At 40.4% G+C, this 20,271-nt stretch overlaps 1 protein-coding gene across 1 annotated transcript; it reads right to left on the bottom strand.

The window, feature by feature from the left end:
• Positions 1-379: 379 nt before the first annotated feature.
• LOC142374534 (meiotic recombination protein DMC1/LIM15 homolog) lies at positions 380-17,521 on the bottom strand. The gene is made up of 13 exons (XM_075458251.1): positions 17,494-17,521; positions 13,354-13,994; positions 2,634-2,678; positions 2,383-2,529; positions 2,178-2,260; positions 1,979-2,031; positions 1,821-1,862; positions 1,619-1,691; positions 1,359-1,450; positions 1,112-1,185; positions 820-934; positions 604-664; positions 380-506 (listed from the first exon to the last, which is right to left on the bottom strand). Exons 1-13 carry the CDS (start codon positions 17,519-17,521, stop codon positions 380-382), a joined length of 1,581 nt encoding a protein of 526 aa, XP_075314366.1.
• Between the last annotated feature and the right edge of the window lie 2,750 nt (positions 17,522-20,271).

Genomic DNA, 20,271 nt, shown 5'->3' on the forward strand with positions numbered 1-20,271 from the left:
CCATATTAGCAACATCATTTATGAACATTGACTTACCCCCTGCTGCGTCCTGTGAGCCGAGTTCCAGCTGAGTTTTGGAGTTGATGAAGGTAGTCCGGCTAGTTGGCTGGGGACACAAAAATAAAGCGTCTTGCTTCTCAAAACAATATGCGTTCAAAAGAGTGATACAGTTGCATCACAAAATCGTTGTCCAGGAAAAAGTCAGACCTCACATCGCTTGGCGCTATTTTTGCCTCCCTTGGTATCAATGCGTCCAGCCACCTAGCGATAGCCGCACATGTTACGGTGTTTACTGCTCGGTCTGCACAGTTTACATTGGATGCATTGATATCAAGGGAGGCAAAAATAGCGCCAAGCGATGTGAGGTTCCCGCTTAAACTCACTGATACCTGTCAAATATCTTGGCAATTCTCATCTCTCCACGTCCTTTCCTCAAGCTGATCCTTGTAGTGGAGGCATGGGCCAAGATGTGCCCACCGATGGGCTTCTTGGGATCAGCTTGAAATCTGAAATTGAAAAGAAAAACACGCATCACTCTTTCAAAACCGTGTTTTGTGAGGACAAAACACGTGGTACTTATTCAAAATGAGGATATTTGTTTACGTCATTCCTGCTCCAGGATCAGCTGTCATTTGGTTGGAAACAAACACTGCTACATTGTACTCTAGGGAAAAACATACATGACAGCAAATAAAATATATCCTCTGTGGTGGTGGGGGCCAAAAAGCCGTCACTGATGGATCTCAACACAGATTTACTTTGGATAGATGTACATAATTCATCTTTTTATTTTTCTGATATACAACGCCTTGTTCACACCTTCAGAAATCTTCTGCAACCTGGAGAGCATCTGGGCCAATTTCTGCTGACGCTCGGCCAGCTCCCCACGACCAGAAAAGTCGACTCGAAACAAAGCCATGATGGAGTCGATGATCTAACGGAAGCGAGCAAACGCGTGTCAAGACGCCCTAACTTTATGTTGCTGTAACGGCTGTTTGGGATTGAAAAAGAATAAGGTAATGCTCCAAAACTGCTGTCTTTACAGAACAGATGAGGGAACAGACAGGAGAGGCAAAGTTGCAGAAACTTTCGATCAGCTCTTACTGCTTACCAACAGTTTGAACACCCCTCCTTCTTCATGAAACTTGGCTGCTACAAAGTCCAGCAGCTCCATCTGGTGTTCACCTGAAGGGAGACCGGACACTTTAACATAAAAGACCATTTAAAAACACATGAAAGAATACAAGTGCACCGGGTTATAGTGTTTAAGGACAGTCTTTACAACCCACAAACGAAAAGCTAAAAAAGTGCACTACTAAAATAGTATTGTTGAAATAAACTGTCGAGTGTGTTCGCACTGGTGTAGGCTCGGCCATAAAGCACATTGTCCAGTACAGCATTGTGGTCCACATTAAACCTGTCAGCGATGTCTCCCAGCCTGTCAGGGGGACTTGAGTCAGAGAACTATGAGTCAAGGATAATGGGGGTGCAGATAAACAGTTACATGATGAGACCTGCTGGCACAGTGTCTTTCATTCATACTCGCAGAGGACATTCACAGTATCGCCCGAGCTACACATGTCAAATATTGGACAGTTGTTACCACTGAAAAAGATACAAGGTATTCTCAGTGTCAATGAAGATGACTTTCCCACCCGAGTAACCGTCCTCGCCTGGCAGCTGCGCAGTGACTGGTCAAAACAACACATGAACTGGATTTTAATCACATTTGTTCGATTCTTACACCAAACCACTTAAAAAAAGGAGGAGACGCTTAAGACGTTAAAGGAGGAGACGCTTCAAAAAAGATTGTTGCTCACCACAAAGTGTGTGAGACAGCTGGGTCTTCCCTGTGCGGAACTCTGTCGGACAAACGCAGCAAACAACATGTTTGATTCCTTTGAAACTATGGAGTCTAACGTATTCAACAAGAGGAAGACGTTACAAAAGAAAGCATTACGGCCAGGCATCTCCTCACCTCCAAAGGCCTCTGTAATAACCATACTCTCCACACCTCCACCCAGCAGTTTGCTGCACAGACACAGATGACCGGCATAAGTAAGAAGACAGAAAAACTAACTGCATTAAAGCCAAGGATAAAACAACCCCAGCCCAAGAAGCTGCAGTATCTAGTCTGATCTTACATCATACAATGTGTTTAACGACTAAATCTTAACTCAAACTCTTGGCTCCCAGTTGAGATGTGGAACACCTGCTTCCTCTTCGCACTGTACTCAAAGGCCGTCTGGAAACCGACATTCTAGAATGTAAAAACAATCCCTTGAAATGATGAACTACGCGAGTCTGTGAATCACTTTGGCCCCACAGGAACATCAAGAACTTGCAGATTTGAAGACTTCAAAACAGAGTGTCACATATTACCAGCATTTTTCCTGCAGCCTCCTTGATTTTCTCCACTTTGGCTTCTGACAGGCCCTTGATGTTGCAAAGAGCTTTGCGGGTGGTCATCTGGATCCCCTTCACAGTGCAAATACCCACTGACTTCATCTTTTTTATGTCCGCCACATTCTGGAGTCACAGGTCGGGAGCGACAGAGGAGAGAAATTCTCACGCAACAGTGCAGACGTGACTATTAATGCCTTAAATATGTCCCAGCCCTGTTGTTTACTCACAATGCCATGTTTCAGTAGGAGGTCAATGTCTTGGAAGAAGGACTCCTGAAGAGTTCAGGGAAAACAAAGGTTATTGTTGGCTATGTTACCAACAATGAGCTCAGAGTCAGTTGAAGGACTGCTGGATCATTTCAACTTAAAAATTTTGAATGTAATGGAAGCTGTTGCACCGATAAGAATTAGCACTTTGAGCAAACAGAAAACACCATGGAGAAACACCACTACAGTCAAAAACCTGAAAACAGAATGCAGGAAAGCTGAACGTAAGTGGAGGAAAACAAAGCTTCAGATTCACTATGAGCTGTACAAACAAAGCCTGTGTAGTTATAACAATGAGCTGTGCAAGGCCAGACAGCTGCATTTATCTGAAAAGATTAATAAGAATGTCAACAATTCTCGAACTCTGTTTGCTATGGTTGAAAAACTCACAAATCCTCCTTAACAGTCAAACCCAGACCTCTCCACAGAGAAATGCAACGAATTTGCCAACTGTTTTAGCCAAAAAAATCTAAACAATTAGACAAAACATTCACGCAACACAGACAAACAAGAAAACTAATCTGTGTCTAAAACCTAGAAATAACTCTGACGTTATGTCACAGTCTAATATTGTTGATTTAAAAATCCTAGAGGAAACAGTTTGGCATCTGAAATCAACAACTTGCATTCTGGACATAATACCATCCGACTTTTTAAAAACTGTTTTTACCTCAGTAGAAAGTGATCTCCTACGAATAGTTAACAGCTCACTGGCATCAGGCATTTTTCCCAAGTCACTAAAGACAGCTGCCATTAAGCCACTCCTATAGAAGAGAACTCTAGACGCCTCTATGATGAACAACTACAGACCTGTCTTTAACCTCTCTTTAATATCCAAGATTATTGAGAAAGTTGTATTTAACCAGCTCAACGACTTTCTGAATGAAAGTGGAAGTCTTGATAACTTTCAATCAGGCTTCAGACGTTATCACAGCACTGAAACAGCTCTGGTCAAAGTGTTAAACGACATCAGGTTGAATACTGATTCTGGTAATGTTTCGGTCCTGGTTCTGTTGGACCTCAGCGCTGCGTTTGATACTGTAGATCACAGAATCCTGTTGCACAGGCTGGAAAACTGGGTTGGACTTTCTGGAGCAGTCCTTAACTGGTTCAGGTCCTACTTAGAAGGCCGGAGTTATTTTGTTACAATTGGCAGCTATGAATCTGAGCGAATGGCCATGACTTGTGGAGTCCCCCAGGGGTCAATTCTTGGACCTCTTCTGTTTAACTTGTATATGCTCCCTTTGGGTCAGATATTGCAGAACTTTAACATCAATTATCGCAAGTATGCAGACGATACACAACTTTATGTGTCTCTGTCACCGGACAACTGCAGCCCAGCAGATGTACTGTGTCAGTGTCTGGAGGAAGTAAGATTAAGATTAAGATTAAGATCCGGATGAGAGAGAATTTTCTACAATTAAATGAAGAGAAAACTGAGATCATTTTGTTTGGTAGCAAAGAGAAGCGGGTCAGTGTTTGTAAATATCTTGAGACTCGGGCCCTTACAATCACTGACCAAGTTCGTAACCTTGGAGTGTTGATAGACTCAGATCTGACTTTTAGCAACCACATCAAAGCTGTGGAGATTAAACTTTCACCAAATGTAGACATTTTTAAATCCAGGTTAAAAACATTTCTTTTCTCATGTGTGCATGAAATCTGCACGATATCTTTTAATTTATCTAGACTGTTGCTTGTTTTTAAATTCATTTAAATTATTTTATTTGTTTCTCTTTATATTTTTTTATGTATTTTTAATGCTTCTTACACTCCCAGCTGCAATGCTTTTATTTTATGTGAAGCACTTTGAATTCATTTGTACATGAAATGTACAACGAATCTGTACTATTATAGAATCTGTGGTAAGACCACAGATTCTCTTACTACCAGATTCGCAACTCACGGTGCATTTCCGGTTTCCAACGAGGCGATTTTGGTTGCAGTTCCAGCCTCTTTCCACGTGGGGCGCTCAATTTTTGGAGACCAGAATGAATGGAGTCCTATGGAGCTATACGCCCTAGCGTGCCCTTGTCTCAAGATATAATTTTTTCTCTAGTAATTCGAATGTTGTGTTCGAAAGAGGATGTTTAGAAAATACCCATGGCTGAGTTTTAGATTTTTAGAGCCACTCATTTGCTTAAAAAAAGGATTTAAAGTGTATATGATGTCATACATAGCTTACGACCGGAGATGCCGCTTTAAGCAAAGTCAAATGAAAGTGACCGTAACTGCGGAAAAGGTTTGGAAGAGCAGAGGTAACATAAGCGGTCAAGCGGAAAAAGTCCATCTTAATTCTGTTGTCGCTTGGTATGGAGCCAGCCGTCAAGCGGTGCCTCTGGTCGTAATTCATTCTATCGCCGGTCGACCAGCTGTCATTAGCACAATGCTAGCGCAGGGACATATGTACTCGTTCAGTAGATTTTTGACTTGAAACCCATGTTGAGCTCTCAGAAACTACATTCAAATCTGAGCGCTCTTGAGGAGACTTAGGTGAAACTGACCATTTGTAGCATCTAGCTCTAATGGGCCCAATTCATTCTGGTCTCCACCGACGCGCCCAGTGGAATTCTGGTGGAACTGCAGCCAAAAAGCAGGTACAATGGGGCTTAATAGTAAGTGGCAAGGCTGTTAGATAGGGCTGTGGTAAGACGTCCTCTTATGGTCCGGGATAATTAATTATTAGGGACCGAGCAGTGAAACTGCAAGGACCCTATTGTATCTGTAAGGTTTATTCTTATTCTTTGCAAAAGGTGCTCGAGAACTCTAGAAATTTTGCGAGCACCACCTGCCAGTCGACGACATGAAAGAATCTAAACTTTATATTTTTGGGAGTCGCTCATTGACTCTGTAGCGCCCCCTACGATGCTTAAAATTGGTCCCCGCATTGGGGTTAGTTTCGCGTGGGACGACGAAATTCGGTGCACTCATTCATCATGCCCAGACGCACAAAAAAGTATTTTGCCGCCATGGTCCCACGTCCACAGGACGTGGGAGGTGCGTTTTGGTGCCATTTTTGCCCGATTCCACGCCTTGCTTAAGATCGAACTTGTCCTACAGATTTAATGCTACAGGTTTCAAACTTGGCCAGGTTACTCTTAAGACATGGGGGGGGGGGGTTCATAGGGCAACTTTTTCAAATTTTAGTCCGTGGCGACGCCTCAAAGTTCGATGACTCGCCATCATTCGCCACAAAAAATTGAGTCGCTTATAACTCCCACATACATTATCCAGTCTGTCCCAAACTTCTTACGGTGAATGCTGGCCCCAGCTTGAACGCGCACATATTATCATACTGACATCCACCTATAGCGCCACCTGCTGGTGGTTAGAAACGTCTTGTGTTTTTCACACCTCGAATTTGAACAAACTCCTCCTACAGATTTAATACAAAAAGCTTCAAACTTGGCCAGGTTACTCTTAAGACATGGTGGGAAAAAAATCATGGAGAAACTTTTTCAAACCTCAAAGGGCGTGGCCAGGGGGTGAAAATAATGTGATGGCGTTTGTGATTTGAAAGCCTTATCATCATCGCAAGGTCATGAAACTTGGCATAAACGTTCGCCCTGACGACCTTGTACGTATGTAAAGGGTATCGTGTGTGGGCGGAGCAAAATGTCTCAGTGGCGCCCCCTAGAAATTTTCTAAAACCCCTCCGCATTGGAGTTATTATGTGCTCGTACGTACGCAGAGGGTATCGTGCGTGTGGGCAGAGCTGCGCGACTACGACGTCCAGCGCATGCCCCAACGTACGCACATCTCGGTCCCGCATACAGCTGCTTGCAGCTTTTTGGTTTGTTTTGAGTTTAATGTTGATGTGTTTCAGAATTGAATCTGGTTTCATCTAATTTTGCAGGGCCGACTTTGAGGTAGAAAGCTGTTTAAAAGATACAACATCCCAGCCTGCAAAGAAGCCGAATAAGTGTAAATTATACATAAAGTTAGCTGGAGACAAATTAAGCTCTTCGCTTAGAAAGTAGGATTAAATTACACGATGAAGATCCAGTGTGTCGCTGTTTCACTATCTGAGGAGGCTTTAAGGATCTGAAGTTTGACTATTAGCTGAAATTTAGTTTTCAGTGGGACTGCAAGACAAGAAGACCTTCAGCTCTGCGTGTGGGAGCCATTTGGAAATCTTCCAAGGAAATGCGGACTTTGCCCTCTCCTCCATATTTATGGACTAAATGTTAAAAAGAAAGTCGTTCATAAAGTCACAAAGCATGTCTCAGAACAGAAAAAAAAGACCCTGAATGTATTTACTCTGTGAACATCTTTTTCAATGATTAGGTGGGTTTCATAAAAGATTTGGTAAAGATTAAAACGTGACTCTGGGATTAAAACAACAACTGAGCCTCTTGCTAACTTTTCAGATGATATGAAATGTTTTTTAGTAAGTGTTTATATCTCTTAATGAGTTGTACTTATTACACAGATAGGCACATGTCTTTTACAACATTCAGCAGTGATTCTACTGTCAATGCAAAAGAAAAAGATGTCACATAGTAAATAAATGCAGTGTCAATGAATAAAAAGTCAAATCCATCTCTATATTAGATCGACCAGCTGCATGCAGCTCAAACCTGTTACTGATAGTCACATCATCTACAGATCATTTAGAGTTGACCTAATATTCATGTTTGTGAAGGAGAAATAATGAAACCAAGGAATACATTTTGTATATATAACAAGAATATAAGAGATGATTTTATCAAATATTTTTGTGTGTTTGTACTTGCTTTTGTCAGGTTGTAACATTTTTCTTAGTAAAAACATGTATTGAAACCTCTTTTAATGGGATTTTTTTATTTCTCTGGTAAAAGAAACCATACAATTCAGTTCAATTCAATTCAATTCAGTATTATTTATACAGCACAACAAATGTCATCCACACCCATCCTGATGCATGCTGGTCCTTTACTTGCTCCCCTGGTTACGCATGATGTGACCAAAATATAAAAATGTCCACATAACTAAACAGAGAAACACAGCTGAATATATAACAGAATTTTAAAATTGAAACATAAAACAAAGAACAGTTATTAACAACAGCAAATAAATATCTCATACGTGTCAGGAAGGAGAAATTACAGTGAATTATCAATTAGCAGCGTTCAACAGTAACAGATTACATGAAACTGAGTTTCCAATATATAATAGTACAGTAACTGTAACCAGACTTCAGATTATGTCCAATTACATGTGGAAAAAAATGTAAATGCAAATACAAGTATCATATGATTCTATCAAAAATACAACAGTTCACACGTTTGTTTACAAATGTTAATTGAGTTGCCTGCATGAACAAACACATGGGTGTGAGCATAGTCTGATGAAACTACACCTTCAGATGAGTCACACAGAGCTCACTGATGTGTTTTAATGGTTTGTGAACAACAGCACAGCTCTGTGGTGCAGAGTTATAAACCTTTGTGTTGTAATCCACAGATTTAATCCTTCAGCACTGGAAAAAATCTAAGTCTTACCAAGTATATTTGTCTCATTTCTAGTCAAAATATCTCATTACACTTAATATAAGACACAACTGCCTAACAAGTACTATTTCAGCCAGATATAGGGAGTTGTTTGAAGACAATACATCTGGAATATCTTGTTAAATGAAAAAGTCACATATTATATGATACAAACTTTTTTTGACATTTGAAGAGGTTTTTAAGCTAATTTCAAGATCACTTTTATCTCAAAAGTCCTAAATATCACATTTTATTTCAAGAAATCTTCACAAGCCAATTTTCACTGGTTCCATTGGCAGATTTTTTTGCTTATTCCAAGCAAAAACGTCTCGTATTTGTTGTTTTTTTAATTTATTTTTGGAGGGGCATTTTTTCCATTGAGGTCAGTGTTTTTTGTTGATAATCACTGAACATTTCTGTCGAAGGGCAGTTTTTAATGAACCCTGTACTCATTAATCTGCCTCATAACAATGAACCCTTCTGGGCACGAGTAATTCACTGTGTGAATGTTGGTGTATCAGCATTTAACAGTTGTGTGTTTCACGTATCACCACTAGGATGGGCTATTGTCAGAAGACATGTACACACAAGTATTAAAATCTCTTCAGATTTTTATGAATCTAAAATAACCCTCCCACTGTCAGTGACCTTGGTACAGTCCACGATGAGGTGTATGTGCAACCATCTGAAACCTAATTTAACATAAATCAGACACTTGACTTCAGGGTGACAATATATCATTCTATAGATAACATGTAACATTACACTGTAATCTCAATGAACTTTTATTATTCCACACATCAATTGTAGACTATAACCAGGCACATCTAATAATTAAATAATATAACGTGCTTAATTGTTTCCCTTGTTATCCAGCAGCAGGCACTTTAATGTTAGTTTGACCTTTTGCATAAGACCATAAGGCCAGGTCTCCAACAACTTCACTCTTTGTGGAGTGAGCCTTCCTTCTCTGTGACTGACCAGAAGCTCGTTCTTTTGGTCTCTTCAGTGCCTTGATTTCAACCTTTGGGAAGAATTCATGTAATCTTTCAGGCTCAATGGCTTTGCACACCTTTATAATCTCATCCAGCCCATACCAGACCATTTCATGGGCCTTCACTTAGCCTTTAGGTGTCTTAATGCTGACTTTGAGAAGGTATCTTTTTGTGCTCACTTTCAGGGTCATCCCACTAACGCCGCAAAAAAAAAACAAAGTCACATTCTCACTTTGCAATCTCAGCCTATCAACAGCCTCGTGGGTAATATCATTTGTGTGGTCCACCAGGTTCCCAATCTTCTGTGAAAGAGCTGTGATGTCATGTCATGTTAAGGAAACCTGAAGAAAAACCTGTTCAATTACACTCTTGGATAATACAATTTAATTTGATGCACTTTAGTAGAAATGAGAAGAAAAAAAGCTTCTTCTGAGTTTTAAAGGCATTCTACCAACAGGATGATATCTACTGTAAACTGCCTCCCATGTTTGTTCTGTCATATCTGTGGAATGAGGCTATTAGTCAAAGAAGAAAGACTAAATCAAATGTTATAGCTGATCATTTAGAATTCAGATTAGTAAAATATTCCTTATGTGTCTGACACAGACTGCAGAAAGCTTTGTAGGGTCTGCTTTTAAGAGTGTTGCATCAGAAGATACTCGTTCTCTGAGGCAAAGTTATTGTTTGGTGTTTCATTCAGCAGAGGAGAGGGTAAGTGTAAAAACTGTTCATTTTTATTGACTCCAGCACCAAAGCAGCATGTAAAATGTAAATGCAAACATTTTTTTAAACACATCATTTACGAATAATGTCTTTAAAGAACAACACTGTCCCACTGGTTGTCTTTCAGTCCCAATTGTCTGCGTCTTGTCTGGACTGTGTTATTTCTGCAGGTGTAGGTGAGCAGATCTTCTTCTCTGTGTGTCTGTGAGGAGCTTCACACACGGAGACGGCTTCATCTGTACACCTCGGTGTGGGATGCTTGATCGTTTCAGCTGGGGCCGATCCATAGTCCGGTGTCTGGGAGCAGATGTGGTGCTGGAGTGTGTTCAGGGGACGGCTGTGCTGCTGGAGCTTCCTGGGACTGGTGGATGTCCACTGTGAGGTGCTACAAGGGAGACAGAAAGAAAGTCCTGATTTAAGCTTAAGCATAACTTTGTGACAATTTTGTCATCTTTTGTTTTTAAAATAGCAGCTTGTTTTTTTTTACTTTGTTCTATAATATCAGCTAATATCATCTAACTGCAGTATATAATGTGCCTTTTAACTAATCTTTGTGACACTAAAAAGGACCTACCCCAAGTCCTCCTTTATTTCTTTTTTTTTAAACATCAGCTTCTCTCATCCGGCTGGGAGCTCCTCGTCGTCACGGAAACCCTGGGTGCATAACAGCAATGTCGGGTCCACAGTCTCTCTCCTTCGGACCTGCGCTGGAGTCTTCTCTCATCCATGATCACCTCGGTAAAACACAGCAGGAAAAGGAAGGAAAAACTGCACAAGTACTCAACATGTGTGAGCTAGCACACATTGATTTCTGTAGATTTCGTTCATTAGTCAGACGGAATCATGCACTCACCTGTTTTGCACAATACGTTACCTGCGGTAGCTCAGGTGTTCCAGTTTGTCCTCCGTTGGTGTCAGAGTTGTTGTTTCTTTGTCATCCGCTGGTCCTTCCATCAGCAGGAAGCCCACAGAGGCTCAGGCCAGCGTGACATGTGTTCACACAAAAGAGGAACATCAGAGGTTTATTTATTTATTTATTAGTTTATTTGACAGGGACAATACAATCGGACATAGCTACAATTCCAAGCTTGTAGCTGATGTGATTCATATAGAGTTTAGCAACAAGTGCTAATTTGCAACTCCCGTCCCTGGTTAGGCTTTTCTATGCTGACACAAAATTAAAATAGACATTAAAATAAACCTAAAATAGAAACCTAAAATAGACATTAAAATAAACCTAAAATAGACATTAATTTACATAAGAACCTTAATCTATAAATACAACAGTGCAGTTCAAACTTTCATCTCATTCATTCACTCTCACATTTTTACAAGTGTGTACAATTTTGGTTTGTTTTAAGCCAACATTTAAGTTTAAAGGTGAACAATTTAAACTCACTGATGGACTTAATATCTGTGGGCAGTGAGTTCCAGAGTTTACAGCTTTTGAAAGAAAAGACCGACTGTCCAAACGATGTTCTGCACTTAGGGATTGTACAGTTGTGGTTGGAGCTGCCTCTTGTTGTCCTGCTGCTGTTTGGTCTCTTTATAAATTCCCTGAGTGGTTCTGGAGCCAAATTGTGAAAGCATTTAAAAAATAATTTGAGAAAACACAAATTGCTAAAACTGTCAAAGCTCAACAAATTATGTTTGTAGAGGATTTGACAATGGTGATAACGGATTGGTTTTCTGTCCATAATTTTGAGTGCTTGATTGTAAAGTGAACCAATGCGCTTTGTGGCTGAGGGAGCTGCCTGGGCCCATGCTGTCATGCAGTAGGAGATATGAGAAAATATCATCCCATGCATGTACAGCAGGGCCGCCTGGTTTGGAATGAAGTGCCTAATAAGTCTAAAGCAATTTATATTTCTTTGAATTGTTTTGGATATTTTCTTTATGTGTGCATCAAATTTTAGTTGTGGGTCAAGAACCAATCCTAAATATTTCATTTCATTTACATGTTGTATTTTGCAATTTTGAAAAAACATTTTAAAATTTTGATCTAATTTTTGTTTTCTGATTGAAAAACACATAGAGACTGTTTTTGTAAGATTAGGGACTAATTGATTTTTGAAGAGCCACTGACTAACCTCAGCCATGCATGCTGATAAAACATCTGCAGCTTGCTCTGGTGTCTTTGCGGCTGCATAAAAAACTGCATCGTCCGCGTAAAGTTGGCAGCGGACACCTGGGCAAAAGGTGGACACTTTATTAATCCTGCGAGGGGGAATCCTTTAACTTCCCCTCGCAGGATTAATAAAGTACTTTGATTTGAATCAGGCCTGGATCAGAAGGAGGGACCCCCTCCTGAAACTTAGCCTGTGAAGACAGTTCCACCTTCCTGTACTTATATGACTGTGACATGACACAGGTAGCAGTGAAGAGAATGCTTACTATTATATCGAGTTTGCAAATTAATTACAAAGCCATGTCCTGCAGATAAACCGGTTTGTAACACTCCACAACACACTCGCTCACAGTCCTATCTTTTGCCTGAAAAAATTCCAAAGGTGAGTTCAGTGCGTCCCCCTCTTTCTCTCTGACATGCAGCAACCACTCAGTCAAACCGATAACTACCAGGTGACCACGACACCGTTACGTATTATGATGATTCCACCTTATAACAGAACACAAGTTTTATAAACCATACGTAATCTTTACATCCCTCAATATTTCCACTCGTCTCCCGACGCGTTGTCTGACTCTAACCCAACATCAACACCAGAGTTTGGGTGCCTTGCCCAAGGACACTTCAACATCTGAACTTGAGGATGTGGGGGTCTCTCACTCTCTCGCAAGCTGTCAACGTAACATTTGATAACCGATCCACGGCTCAAATAAATCTAATGCTATCAGTAAATGGTATATGTATCAGAAATTCTACATTTTTGAATAAATAAACATGAGGTTAGCCCCTGAATAACAACCTACACATGATATTTCTTATCAGTTTTGGGTCTTCTTCTTTTGTCTGCACCTGTCCTTTTGTGCTTTGCCACTCTGTCCATTCATCTTCCTGCCACGTTACTTATTTGGAACGCCACTCTTTGACTCTCTCCTGCGGTTTTTATACATTCCTGGACGTCTTCATTAGCTCAGACCAGTTATAGTTAAAGCTCACTTTGTTTGCCATGCCTGCCTTCTGTGCCCTGCATTTGAGTCCTCTTCCTGCTACACATACGACATTCTCATCACATTTAGTATTACAGCATTACATTGGCCTGGTGCAAGACGCTGCCGCAGGCTGGGCCAGCCCTGCCCAATGTAAAACACCGCTCTAAAATATTGTATTCCAAAATCTAGCGACCGGATAAAGAAAGACCCTGGTGCAATACGCTACCTAAGACATTACCAGTCCAGCTAGACTCAAATGTTACCTCCTATAGTTTAAGAAAACAAAATCTAGCAACCGGTAAAGAAAGGCGTTGGATGACAACTTTAGTCTGAGTCGCTGCTGTAATCCCATCTCGCCCTCTTAACATCCCAGCCTACACTCTGTGGGAAGCTGAGGCCAGAGGTTGATGGAGGTGGCTTTGGAGAGAACTGCTCCTCTCCAAAGCTCTCCTCACAACTCTTCCTCGGCCTCTTGGCATCGGGCTGCGATTCTTCGCTTTCCTCCCTGCTCCTCTTTCTGGAGGTGCCAGGGCGAGAAGCGGAACAATCGGAGTCCTCTGCATCGCTTTCCTCAGGATCAGACCAACAAACTTTTCCCTCAGAGGACGAGTACACCGATTCCTCACTGGTACAGCTATCTGTATCCTCTACATCGCTTTCCTCCAGATCAAACCAATCTTCTCCCTCAGAGTACAAGTACAGTGTGCCCTCACTGGTACAGCTATCTGTATCAGAGTCCTCTGCCTCATCAACATAATCCCAAACCTGATAATAATCGGCATAATAATCCAACCAAAAAGGGAAGACAGTGACGTCATCATCATCAGAAACTAAACCAATAACACCTCTCTCCAGCACATTCTCATCATCATTATAAACTACACCAATAGGACCTCTCAGCACATTCTCATCATCTGAGGAGACATAGCTAGCGAGACTGTTACCGTCATCTTCATCGATGATGCGGGGCAGCTCGATGTATTCCTCAGCTGCAGGACGATCTCCGATGTAGCCAAGACCTGCGAGAAAGAAAGTTGAATTTCAAACATTTTAGTACTTCTCTTTAAAGGATGTGCTGAAACACCACATGTAAATAGTGGTTTATCAGAAGTGTGTGTATGTTTATGTGGTTGAAGCAGATTAAATTGAGAACTGCATCTCTCTAGGATATACGCTTAAAAAAACCCACCAACAACGCAGATTCTTAGGATTAAACGTTTTTCTAGCACAACCACGAAACATGGAGAACAGCGAAGGAAAAAAAACACACACATAAACAAGTACACCAGCCAGTGACCTTCACATTCTGACAGGCAACAACTCATGCAGGAAGCTCACGTAAGACTCGACTTTGCAACCGGTTTGATAAACACCACACACACACACACACACACACACACACACACACACACAGATGAGAACGCCAGTACCAGACATGCAGCATGCACCATCACCTCAGAGTTAAAACACTTAAATTTGCCTTACCTTAGAAATAAAACGTATTTGGTTCCAAACTAACAGTATTGCATAAATATAGGGGACTTCATTTTGAACAACCCAAAGCATTTTTATTTATTTTGGAGGGAAAAACAAAATAACGCCCAGATGAAACAAGTTCAGAAGTTAAAAAAACAAACAAACACGGCAACCTGGTGAATGTACAAAAATATAATGACTTTCATCAGTACAAAAAGGAGGCACAAAAAGCTGTTTGCTCACTTATAACAGATCCAATTATTGTGTATTTTGATAAAAAAAACAGACCACAAAGTTAAATTTCATATATCACGTAAACTCAGCTGGTTGACCCCGGGACGTTCTGACCTCTGTTCAGAAAGCTTATTTTAATAGTTCCATAGTTTCCATAGTGACCAACAACAACAACAACAAAATGCATTCAGAGCATTTTATGAAAAAAACTGAAGTCGCCATTTTGTTTTCTAAAATTGCAAGACAAAATTGGACAAAACAGATGCTCTCGACCAAAAAATAACATTCTTTTTAAATCACTAAACCGCCATTAGACTATAACATTCTTCACTTTTCCCGGGAATTCAAATAAACGCGGACCAACTTTATGCTACATCCAGAAACTTTACAGTGTAAACTCATGATGTTGCCAAACTCTGGGGAAATTTCTGTGTCTCGACGACCTTTATATCCACCAAAGTGATGGCTCCTATAAGTGCCATAACAGACAATATTCCTATTTTGTGGGAATGAGTTATTTCTAATGAAATAAATCATTGATATGAAGGAAAAACATTCATTTCATTTTGCTCACCGGTTGGAAGTGGCAGTCTTCCGACCAGGTGTTCCTCTCCGGGTGCTGGCATCATTTCTGGTTGAGTTTTTTCTTCTTCCTTGTGTGATTCACCAACTTTTTCAGCAATAAAAGGCTGACCAGGTTTTTTACCAAAGCTTTGTGGATGTTCAGTCCAAGTTCAGGTAAAAAGGAAGGAAGTAAAGAACTCAGCAGCCTTTTATAGAGGCTCGAACTCGTTCCGTTCTGTTTCCATGGCTTTTCCAGGCACGCAAGTAGGCCTACGTGTGCGTGAGACACATTTTCATGATAACTTGCTAATTTATTTGCGCTTAAAAAGTGATATCAAAATCCTTCAAGAGATATTAACCTACAGCAGCTGATGTGTCCACACATATAGAGACGCCATGACATGACAGGCCACATCATGTTGAGCCAAAGAACAGCCGATATAAGTATCATAACTATAAACCATAACCTGATAAACTCTACTAACAAGCTCTCGATGTTTCAATCGTCTAAAAGCCTGACATCTGGCAGCAAACAGCGCCGCACATCTCTCTGATATTCATAGATACCAGAAATGGTCAGCTGTTCCAGGTTACCGTTAGTCACATAATAATTTAGTTGAAACTAATAAATTAATATAGGACTAAAACCAGCCTTGAAAGTAAGCCGGTGCGACGCGGTGCTGCGTTCCTGTAAAAGATTTCGGGGTGGTGCGGCGCACCGGTAAGATTTGATCAGGGTTTATTATGCTGAATTAGAAAAAAAAAAAAAAAAAAACACCAAAAAAAATACAAAAAAATGCAGTAACACTCGCCTTTTAAGAAGAAAACATATCTAGGCTACCCACAATATGTCATTTTTGACCAGCTCCGATGAAGATAACAGCTTGGCTTGCTTAAAATAGTCAAAGGATCTCCGGCGTGCGCCAGCTTCCAATTGCATCGACTGACGCTTTCAAATCCACCCCTAGACCCCAACAAAAAATATTTGGAAATAATGGTAATAAATTTTACTAATGGGAAAGCCATCCAGTAGCCTATGGTAATCAGTTTTCAAAACGTCTGCAAATATCCCATATATTTTGGTCTTTCTGTTGGTGCCTTTCTGGAGCTTGCGTTCCGTTTGTTTCCATCTCCTGCCCGCGCTTGCTCCGCAGTTAGTTCGAGTGAATGAAGTAGTCTCGACTCTCGTCTTTAAAACTGTGTGGACCGTAAGCTTGTGATTTAAATGTGAGCATGCTTTGTAAAGTAAGCACGAGTTTTCCTGACACCCTAAAAAGTATTCATATGAGCCCTCTCACTCCCTGTAATATTTACATTTTAACGTGTTAAAATATTTACAGTGTATCAACTAGACAGCCAATATATGGGAATGTTTTCAGAAGCTGATTCAGGAAGTGCGTGCTGCAGAAAAGCATTGTGATACGGAGAGATAAAAGAATGCAGAAAAGAATAACCGAGCTATTTAAAAGAAAGGACCGAGTTATTGAAAATGAAAATCAGGAAAAAGTCAGAAAAACAGATGGCTCGCTGCATGCAGAGTAACGTTGCAGGTACAGGACCGTCAACAAGTGATGCTGGGCCTGCTGCAAGCACCGCTAACCCCCCTGTTTGGTCAAAGGAGCAATTTGAACAGGCCTACTTTGATTTTTTTAAATATTTTTCTTGTTTTTCCATCATTTTGCATTTTTCAGTCCAGTTCCAAATGTACTGAAAATAAAGTACTCACAGTAAAATATTTACAAACTGAAATATTTTGCAATGTCATTTTTTTCACATAGAACACTTAGGTAGGCCCACAAGAATGTGAAGTAGTTAAGAATATTAAAAAGTCATGAAATTGGTGTGAATCGCCTCTGAACAACCCCCCCCCGGGTAAAACGGAGTTAAAAAATAACACAGTGAGTGACACACCGGACATTGTAGCACCGGTAAGAAATGAAAACTACTTTCACCCCTGACTAAAACATTATGAGTCTCAGAAAGTTTTCATATCTTTAAATAAAATTGAAATACTAATGTAATTAACGAACATGCGGTACAACTGTTGTACAAACCTAATGTGTCACACGTGTGTTTTTTTTAAATCTTTTTAAACAATTATTTTAGCTTTATTTGTATTCTAAAACTGTGGTTTTTTGTTCGTTGCCTCAGGGCAACACTGTGCAGTTAGGCCACTCAGGGCCATTGCCTCAGACAGTGAGGAACAGTGGATCCCTTCATCAGCCCACTGGATGGTGGGCTTACCTTTACCATCACTGTGGTAACCAGCCATTATGAGCAAAAGGGGAGATGTAAAGCTCCTAAATGCACCGGTACACAAAAGTCAAGAGCCAGAAGTGTGATGTCCATCTCTACTTTAAATAAACAAGCAACTGCTTCTTGAGATTCCAAACAGAATGAGACTGCAATGGCAATATCCCGACTTGCACTACCAACACCCAACCACATATGCACTGGTTTTAACACACATAAACATGCACACACCCACACGCTCACATACACACATATAGACATGCACGCACACAAAGAAATAAAGAAATTAGTGTAGATAGAAAATAAATGGAGATACATTTTCCAGGTTAAAAGTATGAATTTCTGAATGTTTGGTTTGTTCTTCTCACATATTTGTGACTTCAAAATGTCATGTATGCTCACACACACACGCTCTCTCTCTCCCTCTCTCTAACACTCATACACATACACACTTTTCTAATGAATATATTGTTTGTTTTACTTGTATAACATTTCTCATAATCACACAAAAACCTTGGAGTTTTAGGACCCTTATAGCACAGTGTTGGCCTGAGGCAACTAACCCAAATCTGATTTTGGGGGGTTCAGATTTTATAATGGATATGTTACCAGGGACCTCCAAGCTCCCAAAAAATGGGGTGAAATATTTTTTTTCCAAAAACAAATTTAAAAATTCATCCCATAGAGGGTTAACAGTGAGCACTGTTTATTTATGTATTTATGAAATATAATTTAAATGTGACACAGCAGCAGTATTTCCCTAAAATATGTTTCTTCCTAATTACTCAAATAATATGATCAAAGATAGCTTCAGTAATGACTGCAGTCATGATGGCCTTTATATAGAAAAACACATTTGCTGTCATTCTTTAATTTGGGTTATAGACTGTAACAGAAACACATAAAGCTGAAATTGACATAGAAAACACCCAACAATGTCCTCTGAGGTATGATGGCTGGTATCACCTGAAACTCTGCACCAATCAGACAGAACGAAGGAAACTTTCAGAGGTGAAACATCTTCATGAACTTGGACAGAATCCAAATTCTTAGGACAAAAATTTAGGACTGCCATGACCTTAATGACTGATCTTGTACAGATTATATCCAAAGAGACTTACATGATTTAATTTCTGTATTTTCAAATGTTGCAGAATGAAGACAAAAAAACCTGAATTGTTGGCCAACATTTGTTTATAAAGATTATTGTTAATTTTATTCTGTCTCAAGTTGTGGCTTATTCACAGTATTCCTCCTCAGCAGTTCAGTGCAGGTTATGTAAAGTCTGTCAGAGCAGAAGAAGATTAGAAACAGTTAATGCTGTTTGATATTCTCGTGTTTGTGTTTGACACTGTTTAGTGGAGGGAAGAAAAACTGACTGCCACACAAAAGTAATTCAAATATCTTCCTTAAGGATGATTCATGGGTGCAGCCTTCATATGAAGTAAAACTAAACAACACCAGTTAGATGAGATTCTTTACTCTCACACATCTCATTCCCATTTCCTGGTCTTTTATTGAACATTACAGCACGTTATAAAAAAAAGACACGGAAAAGCATCAGATAACAACGTCTGCTGCACAACCAACAGGGTTTTTGGATTTAAACTCCTGACAACATTTCCCTGTTTGTGAAAAACAAAAAGCAGCAAAAAACACATTTTAATGTTCTCTGTGCTGTCTCTCATATTACAGGCTGCTATATGCTTACACTCTGTCAGAGTTAAATTGATTTTTGTTGGGGTCTGGGAGTTCTCCCTTTGCTTTCGGCTGCTGTTTTTTCCCTTCTCCAGTAGGTGGCGCCTCTACTCTGGCTGGCAGAGGACTCACAGGTGTATCTCATCAGACCTCATCAGGAGAGAGCTTAAGAGGAGCCTGCTACCAGCACCACTTCGCCAGAGTGTTAACCCATGTGGTATGTGCTCCAGCCCTTTTCCTTCCTACTCTATAGAAACCAACTTATGATCGTTTGTTCCCTTCTCCAGGTCCTCTTCCGAATTCAAAGGCTTTTTCCAGAAACCTAGCCAGTTCTCGTTTTCCTGCGTGTCTCCAAGTTTGCCTCACTTCCAGAGGTTCCATGCTGGCAGCTGCCTCTCAAGCTCACCTGGATTTCCATCATCAGTCGAACCCTGCTCACCCTCTCGCCAGCCAGAAGACATCCACCTGCGCCACCTACACTCCCTGGATCAAACATTCACCTCCAAGCAGCTTCTCAGGATCACCCTATCATCAGTGCTCAACTTCCAGACCTCACTCATCTCTCCCTGGCAGTTACTCACCATCCCCTCCGTAAGCAATAACCTCCGTCTTCACTCAAGTTCTTTTCATTCCTGTTTAACTAACTCCTACTCCTCCAAACAGTGGATGACCATACCTGTTCTTCCAGTTCCCGAGCAACAATTCCTGTTCATCATTCACCCTTTAAAATAAACATTTTGAAACGTCCTTTTGTCTGAGTGTGTTCTGCATGTGGGCCTACTAAGCTTAAAACATGACAATTTTCAATGCTGGACTTTTATAAGATGCATTTATATATACATGACTGGATCATTTATGGTGTGTAGGTTTATTATGAATCACAATCATGTAGATTTATTAAAGACATATTTGTAACTGCTCAGGTTTTGTTCTTTAACGATGAAACTTTTAGAAAGTACTGATAGTTATGTGGTTGTTACACTGTGATGTAAGTTGTTGTAGTGAACCAGTGTGTGGATGACTTTCATTATTTCCTGTTTCTATGAAGTGTGTGTATAAATGTCTGTGTGA

The sequence above is a fragment of the Odontesthes bonariensis genome, chromosome 23 (assembly GCF_027942865.1).
Source record: "Odontesthes bonariensis isolate fOdoBon6 chromosome 23, fOdoBon6.hap1, whole genome shotgun sequence".
NCBI classification, from domain to species: domain Eukaryota; kingdom Metazoa; phylum Chordata; class Actinopteri; order Atheriniformes; family Atherinopsidae; genus Odontesthes; species Odontesthes bonariensis.